Consider the following 27041-nt stretch of genomic DNA (forward strand, 5'->3'; position numbering starts at 1 on the left):
ACCAAGTCAGGATAATTACCATTGTTATATTATAGTTCTTTTCTCTGTGTGTTACATTTTGGCGTTGTGTTTCTGTTGTGTCGTAGTTCTCCTCATATATTTAATGTGTTTCCTTCAGTTTTAGTTTGTAACCCGGATTTGTTTTTCTCAATCGACTTATAAAAATTCGAACAGCGCTATACTACTGTTGCCTTTATTTGTAGACGAAACACACATCTGGCGTATAAAATTTCAATCTTGGTATCTATGATGAATTTAATTACATCCACTGGGTCGGTGACACTGCTGATGAAGGTTTCCTCCCCGAGTGCACCATCAAGATGAAATGAATGATATTTGATATAGTCACATTTATAAATTAACTGTTTACAAAACTTTGAATTTTTCGAAAAACGATTTTCTACCCAAAGAATTAATTGAGCGGTACTTGGCAAAACCATGCGGAATTTTGGGTAATTAATTATCTTCAACTTCGTTCTTTATTTGGTAATTTCAACTTTTTTGATTCGAGTGTCACTGATGAGTCCTTAGCGTCGAAATACGTGTTTGGCGTACAAAAATTGAACGTTGGTATCTATGATTGGTTTATTATATATGACTTCGAGAATCCTATACATGCAATGTCATAATTTTGCATTTTGCATTTTTCCATTATCGTCGTCTTCGACGTCGGCGGCTGCGATAATGTCCTCCTCCAACATGAACCCTGGTATTACTTCTTTGTTGTCGAATGAATTTACCGACTTCTTTCTTACAGTTCGGGCAAGTGTGTACGACATCTTTGGCACCTTTCCACAGAAATGGTAAGAAGCAACAAAGTATAAAACTGGAAAAAAAGATTGTTTTCGTTTAGAATGGCTTTATTATGACTATACATAACAAAAAGGTAAAATCACAAAAATACTCCGAGTGAAATTCAAAACTGAAAAGTCCCTAATTAAATGCCAAAATCAAAAGTTCAAACACACCAAACGAATGGATAACAACTGTCATACTCCTGACTTGTTACAGGCATTTTCTCATATAGAAAATGGTGGATTATATCTGGTTTTAAAGCTAGCTAAACCTCTAACTTGTATCATATGACAGTCGCATAAAATTCCATTATATTGATAACGATGTGTGAACAAAACAAATAGACACAAAAGGTAAAAATGTCACAAATAGGGGTACAACAGCAACACGAACCCTATCAAAAACTGTAGGTGGTTTCAGATGCTCCGGAAGAGTAAGCAGATCCAGCTCAACATGTCATACTCGTCGTTATATTGTATTTTAACATCATGACGAGTGTCGTTGATTTTACTGTCGTAAATTGAATAAATGATAAATCTGCAACACTGTAGCCAAGCCAGTAAACACTTGTTGCGACTGTAAATCTAAAATCACATCGTATTCCTATGCAACGTTATATGTGAATGTTCAAAACATATGGTCAGATATGAATTATACATATTTTTTATAACGAACTATTACTACGATATAGATTTTATCTTTTACTTTCGGTGAACAATTCTTAAATATTTATTGTACATCAAATAGATTATAAAAGGAATTCTTTAAAATAATATGTGATGCATAAAAGCTTACCCCATAGAACCAATCATTATACACCACAACCACGTGCACGAGCCTACAACATATTCTATTTCTGTAGTAATATCTGTCTGACAGTGTGGACATTTAGTACTGACGGGATGTTCATTTTGTGCTGGACTGTTGGGATCTATGGGCATAGGCATCATCATTGGTACACCACCTTGAACAATGACTGGCTGTCCATATTGATTCTGAACAATCATCTGTTGACCAAATGCTACCATACCAGGTTGAGTCATAATTGGTTGTCCGGGTTGATAAATAGCAGGCTGTCCAGCTTGATTTGCCATTGGTTGACCAACTTGATTCGCCATTGGTTGTCCAGCTTGATAAACAATTGGTTGACCTACTGGATTCACCATTGGCTGTCCAGTTTGATAAATAATTGGTTGTCCAGCCTGATTAGTCATTGGCTGTCCGGGTTGATTTGATTGGTTATATTGATTTGGCTGGCCTTGATCTGTCTGTTGTTGTCCATCTTGACCTTAATTAATATGATAGCTAACATATTTAAAGTAAAGAACTAACACATAAAAACATATTTGTATGCATATTATTTCACACACTCAAACACTCTGCCACATGCTGTCTTGGATTCATCCTTACAATGCTATAAGTACAAGCACTCACTTGGAACAAGGAATAAATGAACACTCATTTCATCCCATATACAAAGAAATATCATTTGACAAGGATGAGATTTTGGCGAATCATAAGTCCTTCGTGTATTCAATGAATATTACATTGAACAACAAATCGGAGGACTTTCCTTGTTTGTATTGTATATACCTAAGCTTCACAACATTCCGTAAAAAACAACAATACATTACCGGCTCATTTGCATGTTTCACTGAAGTATTGTCCATTAGATTGACTAAAATTCTGTTTGCAGTGAAAGAGGGTCTTTAGAAGTAATGTGAAACTGTTTACTTGCGAAGTGGGTGTGGATTCTTAAAAATTCTATAGAACTTTTGGATAATTTTAAATCTCGGAACTTCTGACATTAGTTAATTCAAAACTTTTGATTTTTCCACCCTGTATACCACCATTCCTCATGTGAAATTAAAAAATCGCATTAAAGAAAAAATCCACAATGCCTTTCGACATAAAAATGGTAGCATACTAGCATTACTTTGGGATACCATATGGCATATTTTGTTAATAGTGAACAAAAGGGTAAAAAAAATGCTACACAGAGGAACAAGTGAGCAGTATGCTGGAGTTTTTTTTTTTATCGGCAACCTATTTGTTGAATTTGGATGTAGACTTAAAGAAATAACAGACACAGCTTTTTCTGCCATACTTTTAGACTTATTCCTCGAATTTGACATACACAGACATCTCAGGACCAGAATTTATGACAAACGAGACGATTTTAATTTTGAAATTATTCATTTCCCCCACCTTAGCAGCAATATACCAACTTTACCTGCATATACGGGATAAACATTTCCCAACTTATTCGGTACTCAAGAGCTTGCAGTAAAACGTCACCAGTGTTTGAGCAGAAAGTTGATGAACCAGGGGTATGTTAAAAAGAACGTCGAGTACCAAGACCTTGTTGATAAATATTCCGTATCAACTTCACAAATAATACACGATGGTCTTGAAGTATAGATTCTGCGTACTAACTTCGTTTATAATCTTAGTAAAAAAGTTTAGTGTTCTTTTATTTGTCAGTAATACTGTTTGGTCTGTTTTTGATGATATTCATTTAACGTGGCTCTGTACTTTGGCATCCTGTCATTGTGTTGTTTGTATTAGCTTGTGTTTCTTTGATACATAATGGCGTGGCCCTTTTTTTAAGAAGAAATATACAATAAGCATATAGACAAGCGACAAGAAGGACAAGGTAAAATTTTATTTACATTCTGCAGAGGATATACCTAAAAGAACTATAGACTATATTGTATATCTCTACCTATGTACATTCTGACGTCAAACACGCGATTCTAAAATCTTTCAATCCTTTATGGGTGGATTTAACACCCATGAATAAAATACAAAAAATAAAAAAGCAATGTATGAGGTTTTTTAAATTAAAATATGCCTTTTTAGTGCTTCTTTGTTACGTGTTTTTTTCAATTTTTATTTACATTTTGTTTGTTTTTTTATTGATATTAAGATTATAACACAATGTTGACTGCTGTACCCCTAATAATGATAAAATTGAGAAGGAAATGGGGAATGTGTCAAAGCGACAACAACCCTACCATAGAGCAGACAACAACCGAAGGCCACCAATGGGTCTTCAATGTAACGAGAAACTCCCGCACCCGTAGGTGTCCTTAAGCTGGCCCCTTAAAATTATGTATACTAGTACAGTGATAATGGACGTCATACTAAACTCCGAATTATACACAAGAAACTAAATTAAAAATCATAGATTACCCATTATGTCTGTTTGTTTTGTTCACGCATCGTTGTCAATATAATGTAATTTGATGCGACTGTCGTACAAGTGAGAGGTTTAGCGCTATAAAACCAGGTTCAATCCACATAAGAAAACGCCTGTACTAAGTCAGGAATATGACAGTTGTTATCCATTCGTTTGATTTGTTGGAGCTTTTGATTTTGCTTTTTGATTAGGGACTTTCCGTTTTGAATTTTCCTCGGAGTTCAGTATTTTTGTGATTTTACTTTTCACTTGCAAATTTATGAAGCAAATTCATGAAGCTGTTCCGGATCATACGAGTATTTGGACCGTACGCGTACCCTCCGGACCGTATGCGTATACTCTTACAGTCCAACCATACGAGTACTGTGGGACCATATGTGTATACTCATACAGTCTAGTACAGAATGTTCCTTTTTTGTTTTTATCTGAATTGTTTAGGGTTTGTTAATGCCAAACATGGACATAATTTTTTATTTATTTCGGGACTGCTCTTTTTAAAATTTATTGAAAGTTTATCACAATCTTAACCATACAGGCATAATGCTATTGTCCAAATCCTTTTTTTTTTTTATCAGAATCATTTTTTGGTTTCCAAAAATCATGGACTTGAAAGGAATCAAAAGGGATCACTTTTTGAGCTTTGACGGAATTACTTCTGATTTTTTTTTACCACGTACACATTTCCGAAAAGTTATTAAGCCTACGCGCAGATAAATAATAATAATAATAATAAATAAAATTCTTTATTTAACGAATAAGTTCTTTATTTTCGTTTGCAGAGAAATCAATGTTTTTTGTTGAGAAGAGCTAACAGTGTACTTCTTTCTTATATTACTAGTGGTCAGCATTATAATATAAAAAATGGTGATGTAGACCGACTGCCAATGAAACATTTATTCAACATAATTCAATTAAGCAGATTTAAGCTACTATATGTCACCGTACGGACTTCAACTATGTCAGAGTCAAACCAAAGCAGAACAGGCAGCTATGAAAGTCTTTAAGACCCCGACATAAAAAGTGTAAACCAATTCGCATGATTCATGAAATGATAATAAAATGATATAAAAAATGATACACGTCTTCCTATTTATTTGTATTGTAGTCCTGTAATATTATGTTGTCATTTCAATGTTAATGTTAACATTGCCATTAAAGTGTGAGGTTTGGCATGCCACAAAACCAGGTTCAACCCACCATTTTTTTCCTTTAAAAATGTCCTGTACCAAGTCAGGAATATGGCCATTGTTATATTATAGTTCGTTTCTGTGTGTGTTACATTTTAACGTTGCGTCGTTTGTTTTCTCTTATTTTTGAGTGTAAATTCACATTGCGATAAGACGTGTCACGGTACTTGTCTATCCCATATTCATGTATTTGGTTTTGATGTTATATTTGTTATTCTCGTGGGATTTTGTCTGATGCTTGGTCCGTTTCTGTGTGTGTTACATTGTAGTGTTGTGTCGTTGTTCACCTCTTATGTTTGGTGCGTTTCCCTCAGTTCTAGTTTGTTACCCCGATTTTGTTTTTTGTCCATGGATTTATGAGTTTGAACAGCGGTATACTACTGTTGCCTTTATACTAATTATATAATATAAAAAATGTCCAGTATTTGACTGTCTACAAAAAATGCGCAATAAATTGCAATTACTACCTCTTGCAATGTACTCTTTATCATAAAACTTACCAGCACCTTGTTGTAAAGTTGACATCACGGTACGTCAGTACTCCAATCTTTTATAGAGTAAAGTTTGCTTTGATAAAGTTTAACAAATTAAGATATGTCATATATATATATATATATATATATGTATATACACAATATGTTCATCAAACTGTCATGGCGACATAGAAACATGCTTTTGGATTGTTTCTTCGTGGTTAAATGACTTTTGTATATCGAGAAATTAATTTTCCCATGGGTCGTGTTTAAAAGGAAATAACGATTTTTTGCTTTCATCCCATTCGTTAAATTTTAATTGATGCTGTCATTTCGTTCAGTTGTTGTGTATTATTCATGTGCCTTTATACTTCTGATAATCATTGTGAAGCTTGAAAGTATCATGTTATGTAGGTATTTTATTTCCTTTCAGTTTTAAATGACACGACATCAGTGTTAAATTTCAGGTGAAAGATGCATGCTAAGATAAATGGATACTGCAATTGAGGTATATACCAATAGCATTTCAAAATAAAATTAATTCACTAAATGTTGAAACCAATAAACTATTATCATTAAATAATTAAACAACGTAAGCTGACACTTTTCCTCGATCAACGACGAATGTACGAACAATAAACTATAATAATACAACTAAATAAATAACACTGTAAATCTCTCTGAGACAAACTTCTTAAAAACAGAGTTTGGTCATCTATCTTTCACTCTCTATAGAATGGACCTTGATTTAAAACAGGCTGGACCGGAGTTTTTAGTAAAAAAAAAAGGAGGTAGAATGAGGGACTTTGCAAATAAAAAGGCCGAAAAATAATTTATGTATAAGTTGTAAGTCAGGATATGAAACTAATATAAAATAGGTAAGATCGAATACAGTGAAAAATAAAAAGACAGGACAGAGGTTACAACTTAAAAAAAAAATGTGTCATCCTAGCCAACCCCGCCCCATAAAAATCAAGTAGTAGCTCCCTTATGTAGATCCTGATTGGTCGGGATTTCTGGGAATCAATTCTTAAATAACTTAGACAGCTTTCCTTTCATCTTCACGCTTCTACAGTTTCTTAGTTTCTTTTTGTGGAACTTTCCATAAAACATCGCACGATTAAGATTAACATTAAATGATAAGGAAATGATTAATTACTCAACGCGTATTCTTACTCTTTAGATTTTTATCTCCCATGGCCATATGGACCTTGTGAGCTATTAATGCCTCGAAGTGGCGTACGCTGTCGTCCTCGTTGCCATAAACATATTATAATATTATCCCTAGAATTCTTACTTAGTTGAGTTGATCTTAGGATATATACTATGAAGGAGCATAAAGGTTAAATGGAGCTGTACAAATAAAGTTATGACTTACCAATAATTTTAGATTTTAACAATTAAACTAAACACTGGGTAGATAAAATGTTGTCAGCATGGCCTAGGATAAAATGAAGTTGTACCGATGAAGTTTTAATTTAATTTGGATTCTAACCCAAAAAAAACCCACTAAAACCGGGTAGATAAAAAGCCGCCAGCATGGCTTAAGACTTAATTTGTTTATTTAATATACACCACAAAAACACATACAAACACAATAACGTATAAACACAACTGACCTTTTTCTCTTACGTTGAAATACATTGAATAAAACCAATACACAATCAACCGACTGAAATACAGGCATCTGTATTAAAGCTTAGTAGCGTGGACACAGGATCTGTTTATTTAATAGTTTAAACTAAATATAAATTGTCAACACTAAAATATATAATTAGACGCATTAAAATAGGTCCATCACATTATATAAATTATAAGTCCGGATATTTAGTCAGTGAAATAGACATATACCAATCCGTCCGTCCGTCCACGGTTAAGGTTAACACATAGCTATATAGGAGGTCTAAATGTTCGACGCTAGAGTTTATCAACTTTATCGACTTTTGAATTTCAATATAAAAACTATGGGTCACTGATGAAATTGCTTGTAGGGAAACGTTGGGTTTTTCTTCTTATTGAGGACAGTAAATGATAAATGGTTGACATTAAGTAAGAGAATTGCTTTTCATAAATACTTCCAAAATGTTTAATAAATATAGGGGTCACGGACCTCAATTTCTTCACAAATAAAATACAAAAAACACAAATATTACTCCCAAATTCTATTATATACTCTTGATTTTACAACATGCCTACAAAAACAGAAACTAGTAATTTTAATTAAAAAAAAAATTCGAATGTTTTTATGTTCTTTAGATTGCTATGTCTTAATATAATGTCATTATTATGATATTATTGGGAAAGCAACATCTTGATTCTAAAATAAGCATTGAACTTTTTGTAAGAGGTCGTTGTAATATTTTAGAAAGTGATTTCTGAGTTATGCCGCATTGTACAACCACGTAATTTTATCGCAACTTTCGGAAATTGTACCATCGACAAAATTCATCAGAATTTAAAATATTTATAAATTAAAAGCATTCCGTTTCTTTTAAAATTTATTTGGCTGCAAGGTTATAACTAAATATACATTAGAAACCAGGGAACGTAAATTATACAGAACTTATGAGTCGATGCTATACATACCGAGTGATAATAAAACTGATGTTGAATTGGTGTCGCTAGGAAGTCTAATATATCGTCTAGTGGTGTGTTTTTTACCACAGCGATATAATATAGATATGCATTGCCTTATTCTAACCTACCGATTACTGTCAATATATAAAAATAAGGAGTTGCAGTATGATTGCTACCAAAGTTGAAATGAAGTATGACTTTCTACCAAAGTTGAAATGAAGTAGATGTAAGCAATTACGAGTAAAAGGCCCGACATGAAAAGCGAGAAAACAAAACAATTTACGAAAAACAAATATAACAGACATGAACCAACTACAACTATTTTACTACAGGCAGAAACTAACATAATTCTGCGTGGTAAATCATGTTTGTGAGCGCCATACTCCCTAACCTAGGGCAGTGGTGTAACAGTACAAAAAAAACTATAAGGATAAGTAGCCATTGGCTTTACTGGATCGACCAAGACGAGGCACAAAAACAGCTAACATAACACAATTTATAACTCAAATCACCTATCTAAGAGTACTCGCAGTTACTGGAAGCCTGTTCAAAGCCAGTCACTGCTAATAAATGAATTATGTTCTCCATGACGAAAGTATCAATCAGTTTACGTCCAACAGATTTATCGTAAAGACGTTTCAAATTGACAGAGAGATTTACTGACATCAGATAACAGTAGTCCTTTTTATTGAAACATGATATATTTGTACTCCATTTAAATAACATATTCTTGATGGACTTCTTTTATTATCTAGCTTATGAGAGATAAAAACGATGCATCCCTTTTTTTTTGAAACACTTAAAATCCGGAGCCTAACATGACAGAAAAATTGCACTTTGATACAGTATGTTGTATTTTGTGTACCGGTCGGCTATCATTAATTTGAAGACAATCTTAGAGAAATAAAATAAAATCTCTATGAAAAACGCCACAACCAACTGAATTCAAATATTATATAAAAAAAATCAGTTAAAGCTATTTTCGTTCAAAGGTCCGTATTGAAATGGGTATTGTCAACTCGAGGTTATGTCAGCCCACTGTACAATTTTAAGCTCCCCATCAACGTATTATATTTCATAATGTATGAATGCGAACATCTAAAGAGAAGTTAATGAACTTCTGTGGAGATCATTAGCATTGAACTTAAAACTTTCTACTAAAACTAAATTAATTGCCTACATCACTTCTGCACAAAACATTTGATATCTTCTCAATGGAATAGTAAAGCGTTTCTGTTGTTTTATGTTCCACAGTTCAATGACAAAGTTTACTTTTGAATCTTTCATTAGTATACAATTTCTATTTAAAGGTGATACATCACTGTAAAAACAATAGAAAAAAACCGGCACACCAAGGACGCAAAATGTATAGATTGTAATACTAGTAGTATCATTTTTATTGTGACATTAAAATACCATGGCGGTTAAAAATTATTGCTCTCAATCATTCTAATGAATTTTTTTTAATATAATATTACGAAATATGTTGATATAATCGATATTGGGAAGTAAAACTTCAAACTTTTATTTTAAACTAAAACTGGTGGTAAACAGAACAAACATTGACAAAACCACGGTAGGGATTATGTTTCCCCCCGAGTAATTCGGTCAACCGTTTTCGCGTGCAGACCGTTTTATTTTCCAGTGAATTGTAATACGATAAAATCGATTTAGTCTTATTTCAGTGCGAATATCATGTATTTCCGTAATATACCAGCATTTTATTGAGAAGAAACAGCATACTATTTCATTTCAATAGTTTTTAAAAGAAACAAAATGTTTTACGTTCCTGTAGTAGAAATGAACACTTTAAATTTCAAATGTGAATGTTTAAGAATGTTAATATTTATATTGTGTCTGAAAAGTCGCTCATAAATCCATACCTTGCAAATGTTACTGTTTTACATGAAGATATGTGTGTGAATCTTTCCTTTATGTTTATATTTGGTGAGACTATACAAAAATATTGAATATTGAATTAACGTATACTTGAACTCTATCTATCTTTAATAGTGATAATCCAAAAATGGTATTTTAATTAACTAGTCAAAAGAGGGGTAAAGGACAAATCATTCTTCTGGATAAAAGAGCAGCCGACTTTAACCCATCAAGTCTTTGTTAATGTGCCTAAAATATACAATTACCATTTTGTAACGTTTTATAGTGCTTACCAAACGGATGTAAACACTATTTCCAATTAAGATGACGTGAAAGTATTGAATCGACTGCTATTTGTCTTCTGATACTATCAATGACGTCATTAGTTTGATATTCCCATGGACAATTGGTGTTTTTTTTATGACTATATAAGTATGCCTCTAATTATCTTAATAGAAATAGTCAGGGAAACTAGAAAATGTACCCAAAAAAAATGTATTAATTGAATAGCAAAATTGGAGAGCGAATTATTTTTTTTCTTAGAAATTTATATCTTTCTCCATACGATATTCGCTTCAGTTTGTGCTGAATGCTTTACAACTAAAAACCCTTCAAAAATGCTTAACAACAAAACCACGCTTTAGTTTTTACTCAATGCTTTACAACAAAACACTCTTCAATTTGTACTCTATGCTTTACAACAAAAGCACGCATTTTTTTTTACTGAATGCTTTACAACAAAACCACGCCTCAGTTTGTACTAAATGCTTTACAACAAAACCTCGCTTCAGTTTTTACTCAATACTTTACAACAAAACCTCGCTTCAGTTTTTACTAAATGCTTTACAACAAAACCACGCTTCAGTTTTTACTGAATGCTTTACAACAAAACCACACTTCAGTTTTTACTAAATGCTTTACAACAAAACCACGCCTCAGTTTGTACTAAATGCTTTACAACAAAACCTCGCTTCAGTTTTTACTCAATGCTTTACAACAAAACCTCGCTTCAGTTTTTACTAAATGCTTTACAACAAAACCACGCTTCAGTTTTTACTCAATGCTTTACAACAAAACCACATTTCAGTTTTTACTAAATGCTTTACAACAAAACCTCGCTTCAGTTTTTACTCAATGCTTTACAACAAAACCTCGCTTCAGTTTTTACTAAATGCTTTACAACAAAACCACACTTCAGTTTTTACTGAATGCTTTACAACAAAACCACACTTCAGTTTTTACTAAATGCTTTACAACAAAACCACGCTTCAGTTTTTACTCAATGCTTTACAACGAAACCACGACTCAGTTTTTACTCAAAGCTTTGCAAAAAAAACAAGCTTCAATTTGTATTCAATTCTTTACAACAAAACCAGACTTCAGTTTTTACTGAATACTTTAAAACAAAACAACGATTCAGTTTTTACCCGAAGCTTTACAACAAAACGACGCTTCAGTTTTTACTCAATGCTTTTACAACAAAACTACGCTTCAGTTTAAACTCAATGCTTTGCAACAAAACCAAGCTTCAATTTTTACTCAATGCTTTACAACAAAACACTCTTCAATTTGTACTCTATGCTTTTCAACAAAACCACGCTTCAGTTTTTATTCAATGCTTAAAACCAAGCTTCAGTTTGTATTCAATGCCTGTACAACACAACCACGCTTCAATTTGTACTCAATGCTTTACAACAAAACCACGCTTCAGTTTTTACTCAATGCTTTACAACAAAAACAAGCTTCAATTTGTACTCAATGCTTTACAACAAATTACGCTTCGGTTTGTACTCAACCACTTTCAACAAAACCACGCTTCAGTGTGTACTTAATACTTTAAACCAAAACCAAGCTTCAGTTTCTACTCAATGCCTCTCGCCAAAACCACACGTCAATTTCTACCCAATGCTTTATAACAAATCCACGCATCAGTTTTTACTCAATGCCTCACATCAAAACCATGTTTCAGTTTGTTCTTGATGCTTTACGCACAATTATCGTATCAGTACATGTACTCAATGCTTTACATAAAAAAAACCACGCATCAGCTTGTACCCAATGATTTACAACAAAAACACGCATCAGTATGAACTTAATGCTTTACAACACGCTTCGGTTTGTACTAAATAATTTACGCCAAAATATCGCATCCGTGTGTACTCAGTGCTTTACGCCAAAATATCGCGACAGGGTGTACTCTTTGCATGCTTTACACCAAAACCACGAATCAGTTTGTACTTAATGCTTAACACCACAACTATACGTTTCAGTTTGTACTAAATACTTTTCTCCGAAATATAACATTAGTGTGTCCTCAATGCTTTACAACAACAACAAAAAACACGCATCAGTTTATACCCAATGCTTTAGAACACAAAAACGCTTCAGTGTGTACTAAATGCTTTACACCCAAATCACGCTAGTCTACTCTCGCTTCTGTTGTACTAGATATTTTGCGCCAAAGTATCACATCAGTGTGTACGCAGTGCTTAGCACTAAAAACCACGCTTCAGTTTGTAAACAATGCTTTACACCTAATGCTTTACACCTAAACCACGTGTCAGTTTGTACTCGATACTAAAAAATAAAAACCTCGATTCAATTTTTCTCAATGTTTTACACCAAAACCACTGTTTGATCAGTTTGTTCTTAGTGTTTTACGACAAAACTACGATTCAGTTTGTACTTAATACTTTACGACAAATCTAGGTTTAAGTACTCAATGATTTGCGCCAAACCTTTCAGGACAAATACATTTTTTCCTTATAAAACCGAATATTCATGTTGGAAACATACTTGAGATTTGATGAAAAACAAGAAAGTCAAGATTTTTTTTATAAAATATGCATTTCAGTTGTGTTTTTTTTTGCCATGGTAACTCTTTCAAATTGAAATTTGTTTTTATTTTACGAATACCTTGTACCTTAATCTAGTTTGGAGTTATTATTGCCCCTACTCCTTTCCTTTTATTCCTATTTTTTTTTGCCATTCTACTCCCTAAATTAGTAATTGTAATATGGTGCCAATCATCATGAGTTTCTATAGGAATATTCATCAGGTAACCACGCAACCTAAGGTGTGTTGAAACCAAAACAGGCATACATAGGAAACTCAAAATACTTTGTGTAGGTTAGATTTTTGCTCATTAAAACAACAGCGATGTAACACATACACATTGATGATTGCCAAACCTCTTTATAGATGGCTAAACATTTATTTTTTTGCACGAATGTTCATTCGCAGGTGTGAACTCACCGATTTCGTGAAACAAATAGTACATTTTTCCGGAACATCAGGAAATTTGATTTGAAAAATGCAAATCTTAAGTTTATTTGAATCAGAATACAATTAATCAAGATTTGTTCAATTTTGCCAAATCATCAAGTTTTTTTATTTGTTGTCTAAATAAGAAATTTGGGTCTGACATACTTCCCATTATAGACCGATAAAGTATGCAGATTTTTTTCAATGAAGATATATTCTATTAAAAAGTCTATGTGGCACACCTGCTCTGCAATCGTCTATTTTGTGTCCCGCCTACATATATCTTAAATTATGGACACAATTTTCTGTAGAATATGATATCGTTTTTGAATGAATGTTCCTGGATAGAAAATAACAATTAAAAAAAACCCCGATCACTGAAGGATAGATGGGCGATCGTCACTTCGACATTCTATTTCTTTCGTAATTAACTTTTTGTTATATTTTCTATTGCATATGTTTACAGGCTGGAATAATTTACCTTATACACTACATTAACCAAATATCTATTTTTATCTAAATGCTTTGAAAATTGCTTAAAGCTTTAATAATAGCATTAGTTTTTATATGTCTTGCAAAGTCAAAACTTCTGTGTCACGAATTGAAAAAAAATATAATATATTGTTGATAGTATCTTTTCTCCTCCTTATTTTATGTTTAAACAAGAAACACATCAGCCAACTTTTAATTAATTCTAATGTAAGTACTGGTGATTTTCAGAAGTAGCAATATGTCACATCTATAATCTTCGCCAAGTATAAAACACAAAATAAATCATATAAGAATCAGTGTTACATGTTTAAATAAAATTGAGAAAGGAAATGGGGAATGTGTCAAATCGACAACAACCCGACCATAGAGCAGACAACAGCCGAAGGCCACCAATGTGTCTTCAATGTAGCGAGAAAATTCCCGCACCTGTAGGCGTCCTTCAGCTGGCCCCTTTAAAAACATGTGTACTAGTATTGTATGGTTTTCATTCACGGGGAGTAAAATATAAAATATCCTTACACGATACAATTGGTGTCAATAACCATAGATTCAGATTCAATATTTTATTATAGTCTCACTAACTGCAATACATACATCTATGATCTCCTGATAAACAGTATTGCCAAGAAGAAGCACATTGATGTTGTCATTGCGAATATTACAGCCGATTGCATTGGGTGTGTAGGTAAAGGTACTATATTTGGTTAGCTTGCTTGCTAGTTGAACCGTAAAGTCATAATTAGGTAAGGTAAAGTATCCTCCTTTAGGGGTAGACTAGTCCGACAGATAACCTTTCTACCTGTATGTAGGACTAGGCTACTTCGAAAGGAGGATAGTTTACCTTACCTTATAATAGCTTCACGGTTGAGCTAGCAAGCAAGCTAACCAAAGATATTACCTTTACCTATACACCTACCTGTTACCTACCTGTTACCTATTCTGTACTTTCCACCTTTATCAGATGAACCACTTCAGTTGGAATATCCTCTTGAAGTGTAGAATCCCTTATATTCACTATTGGATTAAAAACATCTTCTTTATACACTTATATACACCGCCACCACACTTATTTAAAAGTATTCAAACTGTATATACAGTCATATTTTAAAATCTAAAACTTGATAGATTCATCCATTGTTATTTTGTCCTTTATCTCACTTGAGTCTCTCTCCTCATCGATAGAATATATATACATCACATCTATCCACCAAGCACATAGACTGTGAAACTTGCTCAGCTCAGCAAATGTCTAATTCACATTCCTTATACTTAAACATACTCATCAAATGCAAACTGTAAGTCCTAACCCTTACACTTATACCTAGTATATACCCCTAACCAAAGAGCCTCATTACAGAGTAATTTATTCTTAAACTTAAGGTAATGAACCATTACATTGTTATTTGTACTTAAAACTTAGCGACAAATAAACATTTAAAATCTAAAAATAATATGTAAAGTTATCACCTATCATATAAGCATTAAAAAGACCACCTAACTTTAACAATCAGTTTAAATCTTTGCTTATCATTATCATCTATACCACACTCAAAAAATAAATTTCACTATATATGTCTCTATAACTTGGAAAACTATATGAACAGTCTTTATAGTAACAAGCTAGTTCTCTTCTGATGTAGACCAAAACATAAGCTGCTTGACAGGCGCTCAATAGTTGTCCATAATTGTTTTAAAAACTGGAATTTTGTACAGTCCACTATTAATTGTAATAGATTATCTTCAAAGTTAAATAAATCATCCACAAGAAGAGCATTTATCTTATCATTTAGTAGATTTCTTAGTAGCATAATGAATTTCCTTCTCACTCCTTCCAAAGAGTTACATTTTATAAGAAAGTGCATTAAGTCTTCAGATTGTTTAAAACACAGAGGGCATAAAGAACTTGTTCTATTTCCATTAAATTTTGTTCGATCAGCTTGAAGAGTGTAAGTCCCACTTATTATTTTGGCTTTGACACATGCTCTTTTAACGGATAAAAGTTCTGAACCACTACTCTCCCAGATATTATGAACTACACCAACTTTAAAGTTATCAACATTTAACATTTTCATAGATACTTTTGTCCTAGCTTCAAGAATTAAAATGTTTTTCCAATAGTCATTCACTGCGTTATAAACCAATTTTTTCCAAATATGCTTTTCTGGGACTAGATCCAGTACCTCTATAGGAGATGGCAATTCATACATTTCTGTTAATTTTATAATTTGAATAAACCAGCTTTCAGAGTCTCTTGTTTTCAAAGCAAGCTGTCTTTGAGCGATACTGCGTTCAACTGACCCGTGATTATCTGCAATGTTACGAAATAGGGAAAGCATTTTTTTGTGGATTTCAGATTCTATAGGAAGCTGACCAGTCAGGACTAAAACAGCAGAATTCGCAGTGCGTGACGGCAGATGCTGGATTTGTTTCAACAATTGTATATAATAAACAGATAGTTTTGCTATATCAGTTTTTGTTAATCGAATAATATCCAGGCCATACAGTAGCCTCGGAATGACAAAGCACTTTATCATGTGAACTGAGACCTTCGGATTTATCCCATTCAGGCCATAGAGACCAGCGCCCATCAATGCATATACTGTTTTACGAGCAGTTTGTATTCTATCTGGTACAACTTCTTTAACTCCAAATTTAGAATTTATGTCCCTTTTTATTCCTAAGTGGGTAGCATTAATTGGTGTATTTAACTTTTGGTCGTTCATATACCAGGAATGTTCTGACTTGTCTCCTATTTTCAATACACAGGATTTCTGTTCACTAATCGAATATCTAAATTTATTTGCATGGTCCATTTGAATATTAATCATAGTTTGTAGTTCATATGGATCATTAGCTATCAATGTAACATCGTCTGCTACAGTTGGAGCACCACAGTATATTGAACCTATGTACGACCCAATTTTGTTTTCCTCATAGATTTTCAGTAAAGAGTTAATAAAAACTTTATACGCAGTTGGAGACCAAACACCTCCTTGACGGACGCCTTGTTTTTCTTTAAACCCACGTGAATAATTTCCTTCCCATTTTACTTTTGTAGTTAAGTCTTCATACCATGCCCTAAATAATAACCAATTATCTCCAGATATGTTCATTTTATGCATTTCTCTAAATAGGCCAGCATGCCATACTATATCAAACGCTTTTTTAGCATCAGTTAATCCAATATATATGGGTAAACGTTTTTCTTTAGCTTCTATTCTTAGTTCAGTTACAACCAGCCCCGCTACAGTAGGGGATTCCCCTTCAGTGAACCCTTTTTGTAATCTACTTTGCTGATTTTTAATAGAGCTTTTGTTACGGGATAAATGTAGCTTTTCTATAGTTTTTCCAATAGCACTAGTTATAGTTATACGTCTATATGAATTTGGATCTTCTTTTGGTTTTCCTCCATTTTTAAACAGAGGGCATCCTATCCCTATTTTTAAATTATTTGGGACAGCAACAGTTTTAAAAATCAAGTTTATCAATTTAGTTAGTATATTTACAACTGTCTGACCTCCATATTTCAAGTGTTCTATGGTGAATTTATCAACATCTGGAGCTTTTCCATTTTTAAAAGATAAAATACATTTATTCAATTCGTACTCAGTCACTTCCTGAATCGGTTCTCTTGTACTTAAGAAAATATCAGTTAATATTTCAATGTCATTATTAACCAAATTGAAAAATTTACTATCGAATCTATCTTGCACAGATGGCGAGGCCAAATCTTCAAAGTATTCAGCCCAAGCTCCCAGAATAGAGGCTGAATTATTATACAGTCTATTGTTAACCTTCAAAATTGAAGTTGTGGATGACCTTGCATTTCTCTGCTTATTTACTAATGCGAAAAATTGTTTATCATTATTCTCATTTAATTCCATAATTTTGGTATACGTATTTTCTCTTTTCTCAGCAGCCAATCGTCTTTGGGCAGAACGAAGTTTTTTCTTTTGCACTTTCATTCGAATATAGTTAATGCTAGATTTATTATCTTTATTACCTTCATTTTTCCATTTCCAATAGTAAAATTTACCCTCCTTAACAATTTCAGTCATTTCTGGGGTCCAGTCCCTTTTCCTCTTAAATTTCTTTTTCCTTTTTGGGCATAGACTTTCAGCAGTAGTCACAATAATGTCAGAAAATTTTGTTAAAATGTTCTCTATATTTTCAGCAGTTTCAACCACAGCCACATCACTAAATTCAGTTAATCTCTCTTGAAGTAAATTTTCATATTTTTGTTTATCAATTTTATCCCATTTTATACGTAAAGGTCTAGGATCGCTAGTGCTAATATCCATCCTTTCAATACAACAGTTAATTGAAATCATAATTGGATCATGAGTGGATAGATTTTGAAATTCACGATTAAATGACAAATATTTCTTGACCATTGCACTAGTTTCTACAAAATAGTCAATTTGAGATTCATCTCTGTTATTGAAGTGAAAAAACGTACTCTGCTTTTTGCAAGTGGAAGGTATTGACAGTCCATTAGATTTTAAGAATTCATCAAAGACAATATCACGAGGTATTTTACGCTCATTTCTATGCAGTGAGGCATTCATGTCACCTCCTATAATTATGTCAGAAGTAGGCAGATATTTTTCTATCATTTCACTTAGCTCATCTAGTACAGTTTTAAAATCTTCAATAGTGATATTTCCACCTCTAGTTGGCATATAGACACATATTAGCACAAGTGGCTGTTTTACGTTGAGACGTATAGCTATTACTCTATTACATCCATCCGGTAAAAGTTCAACAAGATTTTGTAATTTTTTTGTTAACACAAATTGCAACCCCAGCATGCCCCCTCCTCCTTTCAGTTGGGTCATTTGTCTTATCATCATCAAAGCATTTTACAAGACATAAAAAGTCAGTTAAAAATTCCTCTAAAACTTGTTTTTCCCTATTATGTAACCAATGTTCCTGTAACATAATTATATCAGCTCTTTTCTCTAGCATAGATAGATACATATTATTAGATAAAAAACCTTCAATGTTAAAAGATAAAATGTTCAGCACGCTATCTATACTTATTTCATTATCATGAGGCTCTTGTACATGTATATCCTTTCCTACATTTTTGTGGATTGACCCATTGTGGGCATCATTAAATTGTCTCTCTGTGTGCAACCCAACTTTTCCTGTTGAAGACGTTGGAACCTCGGCGGTACTTGTTTCATTTGCTTTCTTGGGGGTATATATATTTGCTCCGATTTCTCGTGAAATCTTTTCCTTGCTTGTGTTTGACATTTTGATTTCCCCCTGGAATGAATATTCCCTAAAAAATTATCACTATTGTTTGTTTGACCATTAACCACAGAATTGGTCTCATTGTCACTACCACTAGTATCAATGTGAAGACTATTGGGTTGGGATTCATCGTGCCGAAATGACATACCCCCACTAAAATCTGCAAAATCATTCTGAAATTTACAGTGCTTGTTTTCACTATGTCTATCAAATTGAGACCTTTCGTTTCTACTGTACTTATTAGCATTATTTTGCCTCCCTCTATTTTGCCTTTGTCGAGACCGTGTTGATTGATTATTGTTGTCAAATCTCAAGTCCAACAGTTTATCACTTAGATTACTTATTTTATTATCTTGTTTACAAATTTCCAATTCCATTTGCCTCATCCTCTGTTCAAGAAACCAGCTTTTTAAGTTTTCTGATTCGGATTTATTACTATTATCACTAAAAGGACTTTGCCTGTTAAAGTCCGCATTCACGCTTGAACTTTGTTTTTGTTTTTGAATTAACAAAGAGTGTTCTAAATCCCTAATGTCATTTTCCAGTTTTATAGCATACGCTCTACTTGCTGCAAGCTCTTTTTTCTGAGTGGACACTTCTGTTTGTAACTTATAAATTTGACTGTCCTTTTGCTTGATTCCTTTATCTTTATGAGTAATTTCTAATTTTAGAGAGATTATTTCTTCTTTTAAAATGTTTGAACCCATTTGTACGGAACTATAGGAGCTATCACTTCTTGAATTGTCCTTATTTATATCCTCATCATTTGTGGAATTATTATTAGAAAACAGTCTATTGTCTTTATGTATTATAGTAACACCAGAAACAACCGACCCCCGAGCCATGGGGTTAATATCAGCACTTGAGAGGGACGATCTTGGCATTTCTTCCCCCTTATTTGAGTCATTACTATTATCAGAGATAGACCCTCCTGCTACACAATCAGCCTGCAAGGCTCTCAACTGTTTGCAGCTTATACAGATATACTCTGCTGTTAAATCATTTTCAATTACATGAATGTCACTTAGACCAAGTTTTTCACAGCTATAATGGACCCATACATTACATATGTCACACTCTACTGCCTTTGAGTCATTTCCACAGACCTTCTTACATGTTGGACATAAGATGTCACTCTGAATAGTTTTTGACTTAATATTAGAACAGGTCCCCACTGTCTGTTGTTTAGAACTAACCATTGACTTCTTACTTAAAATTTGTACCCCTTGCTCATCTTTACTTGCTGTGTCCAGATTACTTTGTTGCGTGTTATCTAAAAACATTTTACAATATTCTCTGATTTGATTGTTTATAAGACTAAATTTGGAGTTACGGTCAAGAATACACAATATGTCCCCGAGAGCAGTGGTTATAAATTCCTTTATATATGATTGGTTGCCATTCAAAAGGACTTTTGTTGTGGTATTAAAAAAGTTCAAAACAAATAATTTTGTGCTTCCATTATGGATCGCCAGTGATTCAGATACAATGGCACCTAATTTATCCTTAGTCTCAGTCTTATTTATCTGCAGACCAGTGTTGTTTACAACTGACTGTGTTATAACTTTGAATTCTTCATAAGCAGCAGCAGAGAAGATAAGGACCAGATTACCTGGACTTATTTCAGTTTTTACTGTATACAACCGTTCGGCAGCATCAAGCTTCTTGCTAACAGCCTTTCTTTTATTTAATTCATAATCAACAGTTTTTTCATTAATACTACTATTACTATTAGACTTCTTGTTTTTTGTTGCAGTATTAGATACAGTTTTACAGGGAGTAAACATTACTTTCTTGCCTTTAACTCGGTCACTTCTTCTTCTGGCAATTTCCATTTTACCAAACAAAGAATTTAATGAGTGTGGTAATAGATTTACACAAAAATATTTTGAGCAAAAATAACTTATCTGCTAACATGTGCTACATCAAGGACAGTTTAAAAATTAAAAACTGATTATAAAACACTTTATAGTAACACAAACTTAAAAGTACTGGCTTAAAATTTAATTCAAGTGTTTTAAAAGGTAAAATGAAAAACCTTACTACATACAATAAAATCTAAAAAATTTATCAAGCGATAAAAGGTAAAATGAAGAATGAGAACGAGTACACAGACTGTGAAACTACACAAGAATACTGATCATTTTCAAACTACTCGATTTGGATAAAATAATGGACACTAAAAGTTCGTTAAAAGTTCATTAAAAATTCAGTAAACATCAGCAACACATTGTTCTTGTGTTTCCCGGGAAAGGAGAGACTAATTTCAGGTGAAGTATAGACTTAACACCTTTGCTTTGAAAGTTTTGAAATTTTTTCAAGATGGCGCTGGGTGACGCTATGTTACCTGTCCTTCACTCGCAATGAATTTTCTGCTAAAACCGCTATTAAATGACAATAAATTGTCAAATACTTGCACTAGTGTTTGAGTAATGACACAATCAACTAATAAGTGGGTGCGGGTAAGTGTAGGCGACAGAATAGGTCAGCTCAGAAAACACGTCCACCTTCCTCCACGTCCGGTGTTGATACACTCAATGCAATCTGCTGTAATGACGTTGATTATCTTATCACAGAACGATTATGATTGCCTGCATAATGATGGCTCAGTTGCAAATATTGTAAATACCTATTCAGGACGATTATATTTTTAATGCGATATCAAGTCTGAGAATATGCTTGTTGTTGGAGAGCTTTTGTAAGCTGAAAGAGCTAAATTGGATATCATACACGACAAATATCAAAGTATCGAAACAGAGAAATACCTTAATATGAACATATGAACAAACGTGTCCTTTTAACATTTTTTCACTTATAACTAAGTCTTAGGTATGAGAGTGCAAAACAATCATTAATTTTCATCTTATTAATCAAAACTCTATGATTTCTTTGCAAACCTTTATTTCTATTCGACAGAATATGGAGAATAACAGCAATAAAAACGTAACGATTATGAAAAAGAAATTTAATTCTCATAATGCTTTATTGATCATCTAAAACTCTTGTTCTTGTTTGAAATTGAAATGTTAAGTTCTGTGAAACAACTTAAACTGCAATTAACTTCGTGTCTCCATGTCATATAGAAACAAATTATGTCGTTATTAAACTGTCAGTTTTTATGAATTACAATGATACAATAGTGAAATACCTGTAGATCATGATCAAGACCAATCTGGCAAGAGCGAACTATATTAAAGATTTGTATTTTAGCTGAAATATATTTATGAGGTGCCAAAAAAAGAAAAAGAGACTTACATCTAAAATCAAAGATAGTAAAAACGAATACAATGGTATGCTCGTTATCGAGATTTAATGTCAAAAACATCTACGGACATCTTGGGGTAATCATAAGATCGTTGACAAGTTAAAGTAAATTGTCTACACTGGTCTTAATTGTGAATAGGTTTAACAGAAACTATAAAAGGTCTAACATCAACACCTAAATATAGAGAGAAACTTCATGAATTTAAAATTAATGAAAAGTTACAGTGGAGCAGGATCTGCTTACCCTTCCGGAACACCTGAGATCAACCCAATTTTTTGGTGGGGTTCGTGTTGCTAAGTCCTTAGTTTTCTATGTTGTGTCTTGAGTACTATTTTTTGTCTGCTGGTCTACTTTTCTGTGGAAAGACCTATTGTATTTGTTCTGATTAATTTTTTTTTCCGCCACATCTTGAAATTTTTGATTTGCAATATGTCGCTTATATATTTGTTATATAGTATCGTACAGATTATGCGGTTTTAACCTGCTAAGACGAACAATTTTGTTTGTAAGAGTTATCTCCCTATTCACTGTTCTTCTGATGTGTGCATCTCCTTCGTAACAAAAAATTATCAACTAAATTTCTTTTACAAATTGTTCGTTACATCCTAAGGAATTTTTGGCTTGTTTGGATCGAAGCGATTCGATGAAATTTTATAGGAGTTATCTACCTTTACGAAATAAATTTGTCGGTTTGTTTTTTTAACTCATAAACCGTTAACCATATAACCCTGGAATGTTTTTATTTGAGGTCCCTAGGTACCAACTTAGAAAATGAGGTCAAGGTCAAAGGTCAAGGTCAAAGGTCAAGGTCAAATTCTAAATTTGTTTTTGCATTTTCTCGGACACAGTTAAAGATTCATATAAAAGAACAAGTTCAAAATGATTGCTTTATTGTTATGAAGATATGTTACATTTAGTCTGATACATTTTAATGGCATCTTATAGGAGTTAGTGTCTCTGAAATGTCTTAATATAAGGTTATTTGATTATAACTTCAACTAAGTTCATTATAAAGCCATATGACCTTGTACAAAAGATAAGGTGACATAAGACCCAGAAAAATGACAACCGGAAATGACCTTGAGAAAACCGGTAGCTATTTTTGCACTTTTTTCATATCAAAGTACTCAGAATCGATATATTTTGTAATTTAAAAACATTTACTTATCACTAAAGACTAGAAATGACTTTCTGTAAACCGGAAGTGGTCATTTATATCCGTGTTTAAATGCAAAAGTATATAAAACTATATATTTTTGTAATCAGTGTAAAAGAAGCTATCATATGAGACCGGAAGAAATATTTACTCTCCTTTAGTTCATATCAAAACCATTTATTTATCGCATTAATATAAAGAAATTAGCTTTTCAAAATTTCTTTGATGTGGAAAGACCTTCAATTATTCTATGAACAATTGGTTTTTAATTATCATTTTCTTTACAATTTAAAACTTTTTTTTTTACTGTTTTAGAAAATAAATAGAGAATGTAAGCGGGGAATGTGTCAAAGAGACAACAACACGACCAAAGAGCAGAAAACAGCACAAGGCTACCAATGGGGCTTCAGAGCAGCGAGGCTGTTCATTTAAAATTGTTAACTTCAATAAGCGTATCAATATTATATCGGTTCAAATTTTTATACATTTAATCAATATTGTTTTATGTACATGGTGTAAGTCTATGCAGTTTTATCTTGTAATTATACCATTGACCAAATCTTTATTCTTGTATTTCCCATGCAACATTTTTTCCCCATTTGTATGCATTTAAAAACGTGTTCAGATGGAATATACTGTGCCAAATATGATCATATATTGCAATCTGGTAAAAAAAAAAAAAAATTTACAGAACGTATTTGCAATATTTTCAAACCAAAATTGTATTTCAATATATTCCTTCTGACTGTACGAAAACATCATTTTTAATCATTTACTTACTTTGATGGTGGTGTTGTGTGTATGTGTGTGTGTGTGGAGAAGGGGGGGGGGGGTTTAGTGTTATAACAATGGAACACGATACCGCAGACTTTTTATACAATCTATTTTACATCTCGGCAGTGTTATTCGAAATCAATTAGTTGAATTTAACAAAACCTAAAACCGCATAAAAAGAATAAACCAAACTATCTAGGCAGATATTTATCACCTTTTTAGGCGGATTAAGTCATCTTAAAAATGTAAACACGAAGCTTTAATGGTGAAAAGTTGTACTGTTTATGCCCGAGTCAATGCAGCAAACATATCAGAGGAATACATTATAGATTTGTGTGTAGATGAATTTATTTGAATTATCTTGGTCGATGTTTATTATATTTTATTATAAACTATTTCATTTTCTTCAAAAATGTCCTCCTCAGTGATGGTCGAAAATTTTTAATATGTAATATACCTTCTCAGAAATTCTACGATGTCAATGACGCAATATACATGTTATTTTGGAATGAATAGATTAATGACATCACACACAAGATCAAAATATTCAAATAATGGAACTGCATCTAACAAATAAATAACAAAAATACTTAGAAGGTCTTATGTTCGCAAGTATTCATTAAAACTGTGTTCAAACAACCTACTATAAAAACTAGCTGTTCATAGAAAGGTCAAATTCTCCTGAAGGTGCTATAATCAGTTTTATCGGTTCTGACATGACTGATTCTGCTTTGAAGTTAGAAATAAGCGACGAAATCGTCACTTTGGAGACTGGAAAAGCTAGACAATTGATTGGTGTTGTTATCTTTAAACCATTTAATATACTATGAAGTCAAGTGTAGCTTGAATTTCCAACGTATCCATATTACAAATATAAAAAAAAAAACAAGGAGACGTGGTATGATTGCCAATAAAACAACTATCCACCAAAGTTAAAATGAAGTAGATGTAAATCATTATAGGCAACCGTACGGCCTTCAACAATGAGAAAAACCCATTTGAAGTCGTTTATGCACTTTCTTGAATGCAAGCACGTGTACTGTCTGTAAATGTTATCTTTTCAATTTAAATTCTTGAGTAAATATATTAGTGCTGCAGTACCTTATCGCTATTTGTGAGTTTTGGTAATCTGCGAGGGAAGTGCTATTTTGCGGGTTGCGGGTTGCGGGTTGCAGGTTGCGGGTTGTAGGTTGCATGCAGGTTTTTAATTGGATTGTGAAAATACATATATAAAATCTACCCCATGACTAATAAATTTAAAATCATTTCTAACAGTACACATCCTGTAGTAATAAAGCTTAAAAGTAGGGTAGAAGTTTTGGTCAGTTATCAGTTGTCAGTATTTGATTTTGTCATTTTATTATAATTAAATTCACTAATCATAATTTTAGTACACATACATGTATCGTTTGATGCTTATCATACTGCTCAATTGCTATTAATAGTTCTAAACATTGATTCTAATTAAAGTGAAAATAATAAAAACTTATTTACATAGGCTGAACAGGTTCTATCATAGAACACATTAATCTGTCTTAATCTAGTTGCATAAACAATTAAATTCCTTTCAGTGGGCATTTAACATCTTTGAGGCTAATATTAAGAAATTATTAGGTTTAAATAATTGTATATACCCTTTCTTGCATGAACATAATTTAGTGCAAGAAGCAAACACAATAACTTGCTTCCTTGTGATTCATACTTTGTATATAGATGCCTCATGTTACGAAGTTTCCGTCAGTCACATGTCAAATATCCTTGATCTCATTTTCATGGTTCAGTGAATACAGATCAGTACTTGAAAAAAAAGTAAAGATTTTTTGTAATGTTAAACAAGTGTTCGGTAAACAGGAAGTTGTCACGTGATGAATCTGAAAACGCATCACACGGTATAGCTGACTTATATAAATCCTGAAACCAAATTACAGAAATCCTTGTATTGTAGTTCCTGAGAAAAATGTGACGAAAATTTTCAACTTGGCTATCATGTGTAAAATCATACAAGTGTTAGGTAAACAGGAAGTTGTCAAGTGATGAATCTGAAAATGCATCACACGGTATGGCTGACATATATAAATGTTGATACCAAATTACAGAAAGGGTGATGTGTAGTTCCTGAGAAAAATGTGACGAAGTTTCGTGGGACGGACTGACTGACGGACTGACGGACTGACGGACTGATGGATGGACGGACTGACGGACGGACTGACAGACAGAGGTAAAACAGTATACCCCCCTTTTTTAAAGCGGGGGTATAAATAGTGTGTATAGCGCAGTGCAAACTTTAGTTAAAGATGAAACTTTATCTTGTATTTTATTTTGCCATTTTACTACAAGTGTGGACACATATGAGTGTGGATAGTATGTTTGGATGTTTGACAGTGTCTATGTTTTTCCTATATGGTGTTATTAGTTGTGTTGCACGATGACAAACAATCTGAGCATTAGGAGTGTTGTTCATTTATTATTTAGTTTTTATGTTCAAGACAGGCATGGAAGAGACATTAATTGCATTCGTTACCAAATGATTATGATAGAATATGTTCCACATCTTTGATTTTGGATACATTTTGTAGCTAGGAGAGCAACACATAATACATTTTTCTAGGTTCATTTTTTCATGATGTGTTTTTTTTTCTAAATGGGAGATGATATCTAGATTTGAGAACATGATATAAGGAGCCTGTAATTCAGTGGTTGTCGTTTGTTGATGTGTTAC

The 27041-nt window shown here is 32.9% G+C and overlaps 2 protein-coding genes across 2 annotated transcripts; both read right to left on the minus strand.

The window, feature by feature from the left end:
• Positions 1 to 571: 571 nt before the first annotated feature.
• Positions 572 to 5860, minus strand: LOC139514655 (lipopolysaccharide-induced tumor necrosis factor-alpha factor homolog). The gene is made up of 3 exons (XM_071304109.1): positions 5685 to 5860; positions 1591 to 2083; positions 572 to 826 (listed from the first exon to the last, which is right to left on the minus strand). The coding sequence occupies exons 1-3, from the start codon at positions 5707 to 5709 to the stop codon at positions 652 to 654; spliced, it is 693 nt and encodes a 230-aa protein (XP_071160210.1). The 5' UTR covers positions 5710 to 5860; the 3' UTR covers positions 572 to 651.
• A 13089-nt stretch (positions 5861 to 18949) lies between these two features.
• LOC139515486 (interaptin-like) lies at positions 18950 to 20962 on the minus strand. The gene has a single exon (XM_071305061.1). It carries the CDS (start codon positions 20960 to 20962, stop codon positions 18950 to 18952), a length of 2013 nt encoding a protein of 670 aa, XP_071161162.1.
• Positions 20963 to 27041: the final 6079 nt, after the last annotated feature.

This window comes from Mytilus edulis, chromosome 3 (assembly GCF_963676685.1).
Source record: "Mytilus edulis chromosome 3, xbMytEdul2.2, whole genome shotgun sequence".
NCBI lineage: Eukaryota > Metazoa > Mollusca > Bivalvia > Mytilida > Mytilidae > Mytilus > Mytilus edulis.

What these genes read in the sequence shown, in the direction of transcription:
- LOC139514655 (XM_071304109.1), bottom strand. Translation starts at nt 5,709, where the DNA reads ATGTCAACTTTACAACAAGGTGCTG. An exon ending in AACTTTACAACAAGGTGCTG is followed by an intron (nt 2,084 to 5,684) that starts GTAAGTTTTATG and finishes ATATTAATTAAG; the next exon opens with GTCAAGATGGACAACAACAG. An exon ending in ATAATGATTGGTTCTATGGG is followed by an intron (nt 827 to 1,590) that starts GTAAGCTTTTAT and finishes CTTTTTTTCCAG; the next exon opens with TTTTATACTTTGTTGCTTCT.
- LOC139515486 (XM_071305061.1), bottom strand. Translation starts at nt 20,962, where the DNA reads ATGGAAATTGCCAGAAGAAGAAGTGACCGAGTTAAAGGCAAGAAAGTA.